Raw genomic sequence first — 15,913 nt, forward strand, 5'->3', positions numbered from 1 at the left:
TATCTTTCAACTTTTTTATAATAGTCATACAAACAGGTGTGAAATGGTATCTCACTGTGATTTTGATTCCATTTCCCTGATGATTAATGATGTTGAGTATTTTTTAATATATCTGGTGGCCATTCATATGTCTTTTGTTGAGAAATGTCTTTTCAGAGTGTTTGCCCATTTTTATTCAAGTTATTTTTAATCAGGTTATTTATTTTCTTGCTATTGAGTTGACTCCATATCTTTGGAATATTACCCCTTATCAGAAGTATGCTTTGCAAATATTTTCTCCTATTTCATAGGTTGTCTCTTCACTCTGTTGATTGTTTCCTTTGCTGTGCAGAAGCTTTTTATGTTGATGCAATCCCATTTGTCTATCTTTCTCTTTGTTGCTTTTGCTTTTGAAGTCTTATCCAAGAACTCATCATACACACCAATGTCATGAAGCTTTCCCCAATGTTTTCTTTTAGCCCTTATATAGCTTCAGGACTTACATATAAGTCTTTAATCCATTTTTTAATTTATTTTTGTGTATGGTTCTAATTACATTCTCCTGTATGTAGATATCCAGTTTTCCAAACACCATTTATTGAACACTGTTCTTTTCCCAGTGTGTATTCTTAACACCTTTGCCAAAAATCAATTGACCACAAATGTGTGAGTTAATTTCTGGGATCTCTATTCTGTTCCATTGTTCTGTGTGTCTGTTTTTATCCCAGTACCATGCTGTTTTAATTCCTATAGCTTTGTAGTAGATTTTGAAATAAGGTAGTTTGATGAATCCAGCTTTGTTCTTTTTTGCTCATGATTGGTTTGTCTTTTGGGGGTCCCATACAAATTTTAGAATGTTTTTTTCTATCTCTGTGAAAAATGTCATTGGAATTTTATTTGGGGTTGCATTGAATCTGTAGATCATGTCGGGTGGAATGGACATTTTAACAATATTAATACTTCCAGTCCATAAACACAGAATATCTTTCCATATATTTGTGTCTTCTTCAATTTCTTTCATCAATGTTTGATAGTTCTCAGTGTACAGGCCTTTCATGTCCTTGGTTAAATGTATTACTAAGTATTTTACTTTTTTGTAGCTATTGTATTTCTTGATTTCTTTTTTGTATAGTTTATTTTTAGTGTATAGAAATGCTACTGATTTTTGTGTGTTGATTTTGTGTCCTGCAATTTGACTGAATTCACTCATCAGTTCTAACAGTTTTTTGATGGATGCATTATATATTCGTTTAAGCAGTATCTTTCTTCTTGAATAGGATACACAGGAATCAGAATGGCCACTTATCAATATCTCTTTGGAATTTTATTGCCATAATGCCATTTTTTTAAAAATAAAAATACTTTTTTTGTACAAAAGGAAGATTTTCTCACAGGGAGGAATTATTATATATTGCCATTGGTTCCAAACGAATGTTTTGGAATCTCCTTTTCTGGCCACCTTTAAAACAGACTAAATTCTCATCTTGCTTCCTAGGGGAGCATTTCTTCCAAAAATCTAAACTTGATATATTGGGTTTACAGACATTTTTGGTATATACTGCTGCTTACTGGATGTGTGATCCAGAGTACATTGCTTTACCTCCTTGAGCCTATTTACTTATGTATAAAATGGTAATAAAACAATCCTCCATCCCAATAGAGTCTTTGTGAGGAATTAAATGAGATAATGTGTATTAAAGTGGATAAAACCAAATCACCCCTTCTCATCTTTTTGAAGCATTTTAACTTCCAATCAAACCAATCAGTACTTTATCTGTACAATAGCAGAAATCACCTTCTCTGAAGATATTTGGAGGCTGACCATTTTACAAGTGGTAAGAACCAAGAACAATTTGGCAGGTGTAGCCATTAGAGAGATGGATGCAGAGAGATGGAGCAAGATGACAGACTAGAGGTGCCCAGTGCACAGTCCTCCACCAAAAGGGACCAGAGCAAGGAAAGCACAGCTAAGTCCAGGGGAGAGCATCGGTGGAAGAGCATGGGAGGGCAGTGGTGCTAGGAAAACTGGATATCCTGGCGAGGACCCTGTGGAGCATAAAAACCAAGCAGGGTGGTATAGAGGAGAAACAGGCACATGACTTCACCCACTGCCACATCCCCCAAACCAGGATCAGCCAGGAAGAATTCTCCCTTCTGGCAGAAAGAATCATCAGCTCAGCTGTGAGCACTTCACAGTGGTAACCCTCCTCCTGCTCTGGCCCCAGCCCACCCCCACCATGCCACTGAGTTTGCCTGTGCTATTATCTAGTCACAGAGCCTTGGCCCTTCTACCCACACAAGAGTTCATCCTGCACAGCACATGCCATTGCTTGACCTCAACTGCTTGGCAGCCAGCATGGCCCCACCTGCCTGCTTGGGCCCAATCATCAAGCCACCCACACACATGGGCCCAGCCACCCTGCCACCTGCATGGCCCCAGCCACCCTGACTAAACATAACCACACCCACCTGCATCAGCCCAGCCCAGCACATAGCCCCAACCACTGACATAGCTGCTAGCATCCCTCAGAACAACCAAGCCTACCCAGAACAACTGAAACTAGTGAGTCTACCCAGAAAACACCCCAGCCAATGTGCAATATATAAAAAATCTACAGGAGGTATTCTCTCTCCTCAAAAGCTACCCCAGAGTAATAGAAGCAACCACCAGATGGCTAGGCAGCAACATAGGGATACTAGAAATATGAAAAATCAAGAAAATACGACACCACCAAAGGAATATTATAATTCTCAAATACCAGACCCCATACAACAGGAAACCCTTGACATGTCTGAAAGGGAATTATGAGTAATAGTCTTAAAGAAACTCAGTGAGTTACAAGAAGACTCAGACAATACTACTAAATGAGACAATCCAGACATGAAGGAGAAAATTTACAAAGAGATGAATACCATAAAAAAGAAAGTAGCAGAACTCCTAGAACTGAAAGACTCATTCAGTGAAATAAAAACTACACTTGAGAGCATAAGCACATGAGGCTAGCGCAAGTGGAAGAGTTTCTGATCTTGAAGACAATCTTTTTTAAATAACCCAAGAAGACAAAAAAAAGAAAAAAGAATTTTAAAAAATGAAGAAAAGCTAAAAAAACTAGCAGACCACCTTAAGTGCACAAACATCTGAATCATGGATGTTCCAGAAGAGGTGGAGAAAGGAAAAGGCATTGAAAATACATTCAATGAAATAATAGTGGAAAACTTCTCAGGTATTAGTAGAGATATAGACTTCCAGATCCAAGAGGCTCAAAGGTTCCCAAGCAGATTCAATCCAAAAAGATCCTCTCTGAGACATATTGTAGTCAAATTGTTAAAAATCAAAGTCTAAGAGAGAGCCTGAAAACAGCTACAGAAAAGCATCAAGTCACCTATAAGGGAGTCCTTATCAGACTAACAGCAGACTTCACAGCAGAAACCCTGCAGGCCAGAAGAGAATGGGATGATATATTCAAAGTACTGACTTACAGCCAATTCATATTTGACAAAGGCAACAAAAATATACATTGGGGAAAAGACTGCCTCTTCAGTAAATGGTGCTAGGAAAACTGGACATCCATGTGTAGAAAATGAAACCAGACCTGCACCTCTCACCATATACCAACATCAACTCAAAATGGATTAAAGACTTAGGTATAAGACTGGAAACTGTAAAACTCCTAAGGTAAAATAAAGGGGAAACACTTCAGGAACTAGGACTGAGCACAGGCTTTATGAACAAGAGCCCAAAAGCACAAGCAACAAAAGAAAAAAATAAACAAATGGGATTATATCAAAGTAAAAAGCTTCTGCACAGCAAAGGAAACAATCAACAGAGTGAAATGACAACCGATAGAGTGGGAGAAAATATTTGCAACCTATACATCTGACAAGGGATTAATATCCAGAATATATAAGGAACTCAAGCAATTACACATCCAAAAAACAAATAACCCAATTAAAAAATGGGCAAAGGTGCTGAATAGACATTTTTCCAGGGAAGACATACAAATGGCCAACAAGCACTTTAAAAAATGCTCAACATCACTAATCATCAGGGAAATGCAAATTAAAATCACATTGAGATATCACCTCACCCCAGTTATACTGTCTATAATCAAAAAGATGGAGAGTACCAAATGCTGACGAGGACGTGGAGAGAAGGGAACACTTCTACACAGTTCGTGGGACTGTAAGTTAGTACAACCACTATGGAAAACAGTGTGGAAGTTTCTCAAACAACTGCAGATAGATCTACCATATGATCCAGCAATCCCACTCCTAGGTATATACCCAAAGGAATGGAAATCATCATGTCATGTTCATCACAGCTCAATTTACAATAGCCAAGATATGGAACCAACCTAAATGTCCATTGATGGATGACTGGGTAAGGAAACTGTGGTATGTATACAACACAGAATACTACTCTGCCATAAAAAAGAATGAAATTCTGCCATTCACAGCAACATAGATGAGCTTAGAGAAAATTATGTGGAGTGAAATAAGCCAGGAACAGAGGGGAAAAATACTGCATTTACTCACTCATAAGTGGAAGCTAAGAGAGAAAAAAGGAAGGAAAGAAAGACCACAGTGGTGTGTTGGACTTGCAGAGGGAGAGAACATGCCTAGGGTTTCAGAGTGGGGTAGGGGAAGGAGGAGGGAGGGAAGTTGGAGATTAATTGGGTTGGGGACACAGGGAATAATCACAGTTTGTGGTAATGGGCCTGCTGATAGTATTGATCTGGCCATCACACCTTGGGCACAAGTGGTGATGGTCAACTGTGTACCCCATGAATATGCATAACCAATAAAATTTTTTAAAAAAATAAAATAAATAAAGATATAATAATCACAGTAATACATTGAACTTTCTAAAGGAGAGAACAGAACTGAGTTTGCCAGAGGTGGGAGGGGGGCAGGAGGGAGTAAGGGGGAATTGATAAAGGGCCATGAAGAACGATCACATTGTATTATATTGAATATACTAATTATCCTGATTTCAGCATCACATTTTGTACACATGTAATGATATTCAACTCTGTACCCCACAGATATGTACAATCAACTATGTTACAATTAAAAAAAAAAAAAGGCATATCCCCATAGTGGTCAGTCACCACCCTTCTCAAAAAAAAAAAAAAAAAAAGGGCATAACAAAATAAAATAAAAATGTTATTCATCAAATGACACCATTAAAGAATTCAAAGAGAAGTAACATAGTGAGAAGAAATAATTGAAGAAAAAGTTCCTGGAAGAAAGAATTAAAAGATAATACAGGGGCTGGCCAATTAGCTCAGTTGGTTAGAATGTAGTGCTAATTAACATCAAAGTCCAGGGTTCAATCCCTGTACCAGCCAGCTACCCCCAAAAAAGATAATACAAATCTTTCCATGAACTTTTTGAAGTACCCGTGTGTGTGTGTGTTTGTGTGTGTGTTTGTGTGTGTGTGTGTGTGTGTGTGTGTGTGTATCCTTTATTCAGGAGATGCTTGATACATTGGGAAGATTGACTATCATATACGGTATCAGCCCTCTCCTAGTAATGTCATTTGGGAGATAAAACCCTGAGTAGAGATTTTTGAATTAACAAAGCATATAATGAATACTAAAATTGAAAGGACAGGTATCAAATCTATAGATGTTCACTATGGGCTAATGTGATGAAGAAAGGCTTTGTGAGACTTGGGCAGCCTGTGAATCCTGGGTAGGATTGAAATCATTCTTTTCTCCAGCAGAGGCAGAGCTTTGGCAGACGCTTAATCCCAGGTTGGTTTCACCCTGCACCCAGCCTGTTCCTAAATGGCCTCCCAATACAGTCAACCTGTCCTTATAAAAGGGAAGTCATTGTCCTGAGCCAACAGTTTAAATCAACTGTAGGAAGGAAAAGAAGTCAATAATAAATAGTGATTCATAATTAAGTATTTAAGGACATGCAAATGCTGTAAGGAAGATTTATTATTGTTGCATGTCTTTGAAAGTTCAAGCAAAAGCATTTAAAAATAATTTTTACAGCAGTTCTTGAGAATACAGTACTACTGTCAACTGCCAGAACAACCAAAATTGAGCGTAGTAGACAGAAGTATTTAATAATCAGATTTGCTGTTTTCATTTTATTCTTTCCCTAGCAGGCATACCGATTTTATTTCCACTATTTCCAAGCCCTCCCAAGCCATGACATTCCTATTGCCCCGAGAGCAGTGTGACCAAGTCAGACAACACTGTGGCTTCCAACTCAGAGGTGCATAGTAGCTGGTGACCCATGGCTCCTTTATACCCACCTGTCCTCATCAGAGCAGCGACTGAACTGCAGCCAAGGCAGGTTGGGGGGAACCCTGACTGCCAGCCATCTTGCCAGCCCATCTGGGGCAAAAGTTTCTACAATATCTACGAGAGAAAGAAACTTAGTTGGGGAACATTCCAAAGCTCACAATTGCCCTTTTCCCAGCTGACAAGAAAAAGAGGGATTCACAGGGCTTTCTCTGAGAAAGACTTTGTGTACTTGATGATGTCTTCATGTGTTTATAATTTCTCCTTGATTCCTTTGATTTTACATGGACTTAAAGTTCACATCCAGCCATGTCATGGCAGTGCAATCAATTGCAATGGAAAGGGACCAGTTTTTGTCTTGTCATTTATTTTTAGTTTGAGAAGTCATTATGTTGAATTAGAAACACTGAAACATTTTAATTATAGGAAGACGAGTATGGCTCAGAGCATTCCTTTTTCTTATTGACGTAAGGAGGGCAAAATCACATGTGCCACACGTGTTTAGCTCCCTACACCAAAATTCTAATGAGTCAAACTGAAGTTTTCAGCATACTCTTAAGAACTAGAACCTGATATTTGAGGACTTAGGTTTTACGAAGCTACAGAGCTAAAGATCACACAGGACCGAGCCAAGCAGGCTAGAATTAAGAAAACCAGAGAAAAAGACCATGGCAGCTTATTTCCATGAGCATCAGTTAGGCCATCAAAGTTATACATCAGGTTAGCCTCATTTTTCTAAAAAGAAAAATTAAGAAGATACTGAGAAGACAGGTACATGGATACAGCTAAAGATAAATGCATATATCTTCACAACAGTACTATGGAGATTGCTTGATACCATGAAAAGCATAGCAGTTTTAGAGCTAGGTGGACCTGAATTCAAATCCCGCTCTGCTATTCCTTAGCTGTGTAGCCTTGAGCAAGTCACTTAACCTCTCTGAGCCTCGTTTTTCTCATTGCAAAGTGAAAGTGGAAGAGAATACAGAGTAGTTTTAAGGTTGGATTTAATATAAATAAAAGATGCCTTGTACACGGTGGGAATGTAGTAAGTACTGGCGGTTGTGGCAGTTGTTGCTGTTATTATTAAACACAGAATGTGACTATAGAGAAAGGAAAAGTGGGAATGCCAGCAGTGTGGAAGCCACCAAGCAAGACTATGTGGCCAGAGATTTGGATGCCTCGCGATTGGTTTTATCTATTTGAAATAAAGGGGTCCCTATTCATCTCCAATCGCTTTTCAAATGTAACCATACAACCTCAGAGCTATGGTCATTCTACACAATTTTTATTGAACTCATTAAGAATGAATTTCTTCCTAAGCTTCTTTTCTTCCTTCCTTTAATGTGGTGTTTATTAACCTTCTCTCTTAATATCAAAACTTCTTCTCGTTCATTCCTTCCTCTTAGGGCATGAGGTGCTTTTATTGATAACTTCCAAGGAGCTGAAAGGAGGACCTGCTCCACCTTTTTGTCTCTCTAACCAGACCAAAATGCAGGCCCAGACATTGTGTAGATATTCTAACAAGGTTTTTGCAAGCATTGTGATGCTCTATCCTCCTCATTCTAGCCATAAGAAGCTATATATTTTTTTCTCACTTTCCTGAGGCTCAGTTTAACTTCTAGCATTACAAAAGGGAACCCTGCGGGGAAAAAAAGCCCATCTCTCTGGGTCTAAACAAATTTTCTGCTCTTTATATTTTTTCATGTAGTTTATGTCCAAATGAGAACCCTCTTCTGATAGCTTTCCATTGTGATAACCACCCATGTCAAGAGAGCTAGAGGCTTTTGTGAGCTTAAAATGAAAAAAAAAAAAAAAAAAAAAAAAACCACTTGCCGAAGAATGTGATTAATAGTAAATCCCTAAGCAAGCAATTAGGTACCCTTGTATCTGACACATAGGACTGAGAAATATTAATCTCTAGGCAACGCTCTCCTTATGTGAAAGACACTGTATTGCTTCAGCTGTCTTTGTTTTAAGTAGGGAATTGTATCACTGTTTATTCTAATTTAAAAAGACCTGAATGCTCCACGGGTCAGAATCTCAGTGTAACATGAGATGTTCAGCAGGTTTTCTCTCTCTCTATTTTTCCTTTGCTGTTCTCCCAGATTTTATGAGAAACATTTCCACATTTCCATCTAAATTACAAAAACTGATCTAGAGTTTAGCACCTATTAATTTTTCTTGGCTGTGTTTCTTCAGTAGTTCTATTTTCCTCTTCATCCTAGGTGTTTAATCCACTTTTTAAACTCAGTAACAGAGAAATAGTGTTTATCTTTAAAATAATCTGAAGATCAAATCCATCAATTTACCCTAGATAGAGGGTAGTTGGGACCATAGTAAGGCTTAAAAACACTTAACACACAGACTTAGTCCAGGTGATTCAGTTAGACTCTGATCATTCTGTAGTTGTTGTAAAGTAATTGGAGTAGGAATTGATCCTCTCAATTGGCCTGGGGACCTCCTTTATTATAATCAATAGTCCAAGCCTTGCCCAACAGTCTAAATGTTGTATGACACACCATTGTGTCTTCATAAAATTAATCATTCACGTTAGGTTCTTTTTCCTTCTCTTTCAGTTTGAGTATGTTTTCTAAACCTTGCACTTTTGAAGAATTATTGTTTCACACTTTCCCTTTAAAAAAAACAGAGTCATAATTTCCATAAGCAACAGTTTTGTTTTAAAGTAATTGCTTTTATAAGTTGATGTTTCTCAGAGTTTGGTTCTTGGACCATCTGCATGCATTTTAGCAAGCTTCCAGTTGATACTTTGCATATGAAAATATATGAAACCCTAAATTGACAGGAAACTCCACATATGTCTGAATGGGAAGGGCTATTTAATACTTGAACTCTCTTTTTTTTCTTAGCCCAAGACAGTATCTTTTCTGCAGTGAATGGCATTTATAGTTTTCTTGGAACAAATTGTCTTTTTCTGAACCCGAATTTAAAATTACATGTAATTTGATCTGCCACACCAGAGAGGTTGGAAATAAAGGAGGGAAAGGGAGTCAGCAGCTTGAGATAAGATAGTAGTAAAACCCCAAACTGAGACATTGCTATCCCTCGTTCTGTGACAACGGACGACATGTGCGAGGACCACTCGCTGGTTAAATGGTAAGATGAGTGCTACTGCTAGTGCTGCTTCTCTCCTGATGCAGCCCTGACACAGCCTAAGGCCATCACTACTACCATACGTCCTTGTCCACAGTTGCAAGGGACCCAGAAAGCACCGCTCTGTCAGCCTCGTTCCTCTACTTTCCTGTTGTCTCCCGCAGATCCGAAACTCGGGGCCCACGGACAGTACAGTCCAGTTCATCTTCTATCAGCCTATCATCCACCGATGGAGGGAGACGGATTTCTTTCCTTGCTCAGCCACCTGTGGAGGAGGTAATGGTGTCCAGTTAGCCTAGAAACTGTTGGCTTCTGCGAGGAGAGACTTGGCTATTATAAGAGTAGAGAAACTTCACATGGAAGAAGTTGAGTGCTGTGGTGGGTTCCAGATCCTTCCTTCTGAACGGAGCCAAAGCCAAGATGCCCCATGAACATTTTCTGTCTGTAGAGTCCCCTGAGCGGAAACAGTCTTTACTTCTTTCCTTGATTTCATGGAAGACCAGGACTAGAAATACCGTAATTTGGCAACAGCTTGGTCCTCAGGCACTTCCGTTCACTTGAGCATAAACTACTGATCTGGTTGAAGTGAAATCATTTATTCAGGAATCAAGTGAAAAGTGTTTGTCAGGCTTACTTCATTAGGGGAAATGGTTTATTACAAGAAGAAAAAGAATAACTTAGGCTCAGTTATTTTTTATCATCCATGGATTAAGAGGAATGTCATTTGCTTTCCTATTCATTAAAATGCATCTCTCCTGAAAAGTCACAAAATGAATTCCTGTCTGTGCTTCATCACATCTGGACAGCATTTTGTGTTACTAGCAAAGACATTTTTCCCCATTTTTCTGTTCTTCATAATTATAATGGTTATATAATAATTGCTTTGAATTATTTCACTATAATTTATTTAGTCATTTCTCTATAGTAGATCATTTAGTTCATGGAAACTTTTCCACTATTATAATGTAATGAATAACTTGATACCTAAGTATTTTTCTCCTTTCAGATTATTTCCTTGGTATAAATACTCAGAAGTGAGATTACTAGATCAAGGAGTTTCAGAATTTTGTGGCTATTGGCATATATTACCAAATTCTTTCCAGAAGGGTAACAAGCAGTATGTGATTGCCAACTGAGCCAGTATTTGTGGATTATAGTTTTTTTTAAAAGTTTTTCTAATTTAATGGGTATAAAATTGTTACGTATATTCCTTTGAAAATTAGGACATCAAATAAATTCTAGCTCTAGCTTCATGGAAGCCAGTTAATTAGCTGACTTTAAATATTAGCTAATTCACATAGGAATCACTAGATTAATTTGACAAGAGATGAAAAGATGGTACCTCCAAATGGAAATAAATGATTACCCATCAATATATGTAAAACAGAGAGAATGTATAATGTAATTCATCTTTAGCTGTGTTATCTCTGACTACAGAATGTGAACAAACCACTGAAAATGTGGTTCTATAGTCAATGTTAGATTTTAGCTTAAAAGTAGTCAGAATGCCATCAAGTGCTTTTAGTCAGCTGTTAAATAACCAATAATTCAACATTTTAAGGATTTCAATAGAATAGGGTTTCTAGTTGCTCTCTGAGTTCTGAATAGAAAATGATTTTGTTTAAAAATAAAATACCACTTACTTTGATGTTTCATGGAAATACATTATTTTGATATACCTGTTTACTGACTAGCACAGGAAACTGTTTCAAAGAAAGAAATCTAAGGAAATTTTTTTTCTTTTTTTTTTTAAATGGAAACCATACTTTGTGAGAAATAACAGTTCAATTATATGCACACTGTTCCAGTTTCACATAGAGCTGCTGTTGAATATAATTTCAGTAGCCTTGACAACAGCTTATTATACAATAAGGCAATCAGTGTTAGGTTCATATATATCCAGCCCCTTTGGACCTCATTTTCCTTACATCTAAGTGAAGGAATAGAACTATCAGTAGTTTTCAAATATAAATTTTACTAGGAAGCCCCCCAAATAGGAGAACTGTGTGTGTAAATGCGAGGGGTGTGGCAACCAGCCTTTCTCCCACTTCATGGACAAGTTTAAATATTACTGAAGAAACAGTCTCTAAGAAATGATCTTCTGTGTTTCTGGTTGCAGATTCGACTGGTTGGCCATTTTGCTAAGTGTAGAGAATTGCTATTTCAAATACCATGTGCAACTTTATCTGATCAGTTTGGTAATTTACTTCATTTTTGTTCTAACGTTTCATTTCATACACTCCATAAAACTTCAAAGCAACAGGCTTAGGCTGACACATTACGATTCTGAAAAAATCATAATCTCAGGTTTATAATTTACTTATTGTTTGTACCCACAGTTTACTTACTACATGATAAATTCTGTCCTTGAGTAGAAATTATATGGAAAATTATAAAATGATTAGCTCATCATAAAATTGGCTGCTTTAGTGTACAATGTAATTGAAAAACAAAAGTGCACTTACTTATCCAAAATATCACTTTGCTACTTGATTTTCTAATAAAACAATAAATTAGATAGAACATGTGTTCATATCCATTGCTTTTATTACTTTCCATGCTTTTCATCTTTACAGTAGGAATTTTAAAAGGTCTTTTTTTAGGTCTTTAACGATCAATTAATTTTTGTGGGTGGTCTGAGACATAGCCTCAAGCCAGGAAATCTGGCTTATAAGCCTCCTTCTGATTTCCTAAAATCTTTTGCAAGTCTTTTAACAATTTACATCTTGCCTTTTAATACAGATTTAGCAATAACAGTACTCAGCCACCTGCCTGGTAGAATATATTTGGGGAGTTGGTTAGGGTCAGAATGATACAAGCAGCCTAAGTTTAAAATATTTTTATGTACATTTAAAAATCTAAGAATTTAAAAATCTAAGAATCCAAGGATCTAAGTCTTGATCACCCTCACCAGAAATTCACAGAACAATAAAGCAGGTAGGAAAGATAAAACACATTATGACTAGAATTAAACATTACTCAGCAACTCTTTATTTTTTAAAGAGGCATTTCTAAGCAGTGGAAATTTGTGGATGGAGGCTAAGAAATACAGGTTAGAGGGCTGGTCCGTTAGCTCAGTTTGTAGGTCAAGGGTTCAGATCCCCATAATGGCCAGCCTCCCGAAGAAAAAAAAAAAGAAGATATTCAGGCTAGAGACTTAATTTAAAAAGAAATGGCAAAAATGACAAAAGAGTTTGGATAAAGCAAAAGTTGAACAGTAGGAAGGTTTTTTTTTTTTTTTTTAATTCTGTAAAGAAAGAGATTCATGGTGGCTACTGTTGGGATCTTACTTGTCCATTTAACTCAGCTCAACCCATTTAGATTGAATTTAGACAAAAATAATGTTCCCAGGCAGCTGGTAGGACCTGATTCTGTGCTATCCTCCATTGGCCTCATTGTCCAAGTGGGACAATCTTGGGATTTATCTTATTTATTTATTCGGGAATTTATTCTCCCTAGTGATTTAGTATCCTTGTAGAACATGGTTGGTAAATAAATACTGATGGTTGTTTTTGGATACAGAACTCTGTGTTACACTTTTAGATTATGCAAAAGAAATGAAAAGAATAGTTCTTATCACGGAGTCTTATAATCTACCTATACCACTACGTAGTTCAAGCCCTATAATATAATTATTAAATTTTGAGCAGCTTAATTTTTACAGGCCTCAAATACTGTTTTTTCAAGTAATGTGCCCTCCAATTATGCATCTTTTTTCCTGGAAATGACTGAGGCATTGGGGAATAGTTTCCATTAATGTGAGATGGCCAAGAAGCATAAAGAAATATTTTGCACTGGCATGTGTGTTTAAACTTGCCTGGATGGTTTGATACTACAGGTTACCAGCTGACATCGGCTGAGTGTTATGATCTTCGGAGCAACCGTGTGGTTGCTGATCAGTACTGTCACTACTACCCAGAGAACGTCAAACCGAAACCCAAGCTTCAGGAGTGCAACTTGGATCCTTGTCCAGCCAGGTCAGTCAAATTTACTAGTCCATTTAACATAAATATAGTTCCAAATAGCGTCTTAAGCTCAGATGAAATTTTTTTAATTAAAAATAAAATGAAATTAAAGGTGAATGTGCTGCCGTCCAATGTCCATTTCTAATCATGTATTATTAGTATCCATGTACCTTGCCCTTGCTGCTATATTATGTCATCTCAGGGTCTACAGACTTTCCTTTTGTAAAGCACAGGAGTTTTCTCCTCTGATTTCTTTTCATTCTGGTTCCCTGTTTCACTCCTTAACAATGTCCAGGCCAATGAACTACTCGACATTCTTAGTCAACTTGATGACACAATTTTCTCAGGATTCTTTCCATTGTATCTCTGTCCTTGCTCAGGGACGTGATCAGATCAGATCATATTTCAGGGTCACAGATCCATTCTAACCTATAGGTGGTCCACACTGATTAATTAGAGTCAAAACCAGTCTTAGAACACGTCTGCTACCTTTGAAGAAACTCAGCCTTTGCTAAAGAGAAAGCAGGACTTACTTCAAATCGTCAGATTTTTTCAAGGTCTTTTTAATTAGGAGCTTTAAAGAGACAGTTGACACTTTCACACGTCATAGTTTGCTTTTCAGAAACCATAATTGGCCTTTGATTCCTTGCAGGATCAAGAATCAGCCTGATGACGAAATGTCTCAGGGGATGAATAGTCAGTGAAGGTGCAGGTTGAGAATCTTCTCACTGGTGTGACATTGGCCGTTGCAGGTGCAACACTTGCTGGTGATTCTCACTCATCCTCAACTTACAAGGGAGGGTCTGAGAAAATTCTTCCCCTACAAAAGTAATCATGAAGACCAAAATGTAAAGAATTCTTTGCCAAACTCCTTGGATTTCTGAGAAACAGTTCAATGTTATTTTTTCTAAATCATAGTTTACTAATTGTGGATGCATAAAAAGAAACTTTCAAATAGTTACAATACTACACAGGCAGTGTAGATGCAGATCATTCTGTCTTTGGGTTGTAAGCAATGCAATTTTAGTTTTTGTTTTCTGCTGTTACCTTTTCAAAGGTTATGTTCTTGTACTCTCTCTACCTTACATTCATGAATTCTAAATCCTACATGTGATGTGAAATCACCATTATTAATGAACTCCTAGGAATTTTATTAGCTACCTCATATAAGCGAACTCAGAATAACAGGCTTTCATTAAAAGAACAGAAAGAATAGATATTTTATAACTGTAAAATTTAGGTAAAGTTTAATTTAGCTTCATACTACACTGAAAAATTATGTATTAAAAATTGGATATGATATAAAAACTGAATAAGGTGTTAAAATCTTGCTTGGATTTCTTTATTTTGGAAATATTAAGGGAATGAAGTATTTTTAGCCAAAATAATTATAACCAATACAATTCAACCCTATGTCAAAATTATTCTACTTATACATTTTTATCCATACCCGTAAACAGGAAGACCAGTGTATGAAAAGTATAGTTTTCAGACAGGTTGGCCAAGCCATACAGAGACTTTGAAAGTCTTTTCTATGAAAAAGTATATGTGTATTTCTAGGAGAAATGAAGGATTCACTTGCCACAACTTCATAAACCTTTCCCCACTAGGAAAAACTTCAATAAAGAGATGGCTATAGAAGACAGTTGTAAAATAAAAGCATTTTGTTAATTTGAAGAAAATATTTATAATAAAGAAAAAATTACTCATTCTTTCTGTCCTCTGATTCCTCTGCACTCTTCTTTCTCAGAGTGTTTTTGGTCTATTTCTTATTATCCAAAATCAAAAGTCCACTCTACATCAAAAGAAGTCTGTCTGCCTGTGCCATTTATGCTTTTTCTATGACTTATGTTATTTTAAAACATCTAATACAGTACATATAAATGTTGGAACAGGTGGCTATTTTAAAAACAGAAAGAAAAAAGAAAGAAAACTGAGAAAAGGAAAAAGAAAAAATAAGTTAGAGGCAAATGTCAGGAACTTGCTTTTTTTAATGGAAGAAATAATTAGACAAAGCTGTAAAAATTAACTTATTAGTACAAGAAGTTTAAGGGAAAGCTTCTTTAGGAAAAGTAGACAGGCTACTCTGAGGTTAAAATACTTCAGGAATTGCTATGAAGTTCATTGAACTCTTTTTATATACCTCGGATCAGAGCAACCCTTTTGAATTTCCAGAGAAAATGAAGAGTGATGGTCTGAGAAGAGTAGATAAAAGAGACTATAAAACAGATCTGCTTTCCCATCAGACATAGCAGAATCGAACCCTCCAAGAACTGTTTTTTAACTACAGATTTAATGTCTAATAGTGAAATCAAAGGTGACACAATGACATTAAACCCACACTTTTCTGTCTGATATTAGAAATTCCCAAAGGGAAAAACATAGACGTTCTTAGTACAAAGTCACGTATTTTTGAATTTCAAAAGAAATTTATTATATCTAGCCATTGAGATATTTATTCACTTTTCTTGTATCACACTAGGATTTTTGGTCTATTAGCACATTTAAAAGTAAAATCCTAATAAGCTATCCAGGTGTGTTCCCTTTCAAGACTGGGAATTATCATTGACAGCAACACTAAATAATTAAATCTGTGGC

General features: G+C 36.7%; 1 protein-coding gene across 1 annotated transcript in view; it reads left to right on the forward strand.

Moving 5' to 3' along the window:
* Positions 1-15,913, forward strand: part of ADAMTSL1 (ADAMTS like 1) — a 434,771-nt gene that overhangs the window by 190,659 nt on the left and 228,199 nt on the right. The window contains exons 8-9 of the mRNA XM_063080424.1: positions 9,515-9,626; positions 13,189-13,327. Coding sequence (XP_062936494.1) covers positions 9,515-9,626; positions 13,189-13,327 — 251 coding nt within the window. The remainder of the gene's footprint in view (positions 1-9,514; positions 9,627-13,188; positions 13,328-15,913) is intronic.

The sequence above is a fragment of the Cynocephalus volans genome, chromosome 16 (assembly GCF_027409185.1).
Source record: "Cynocephalus volans isolate mCynVol1 chromosome 16, mCynVol1.pri, whole genome shotgun sequence".
In the NCBI taxonomy this organism is placed as follows: domain Eukaryota; kingdom Metazoa; phylum Chordata; class Mammalia; order Dermoptera; family Cynocephalidae; genus Cynocephalus; species Cynocephalus volans.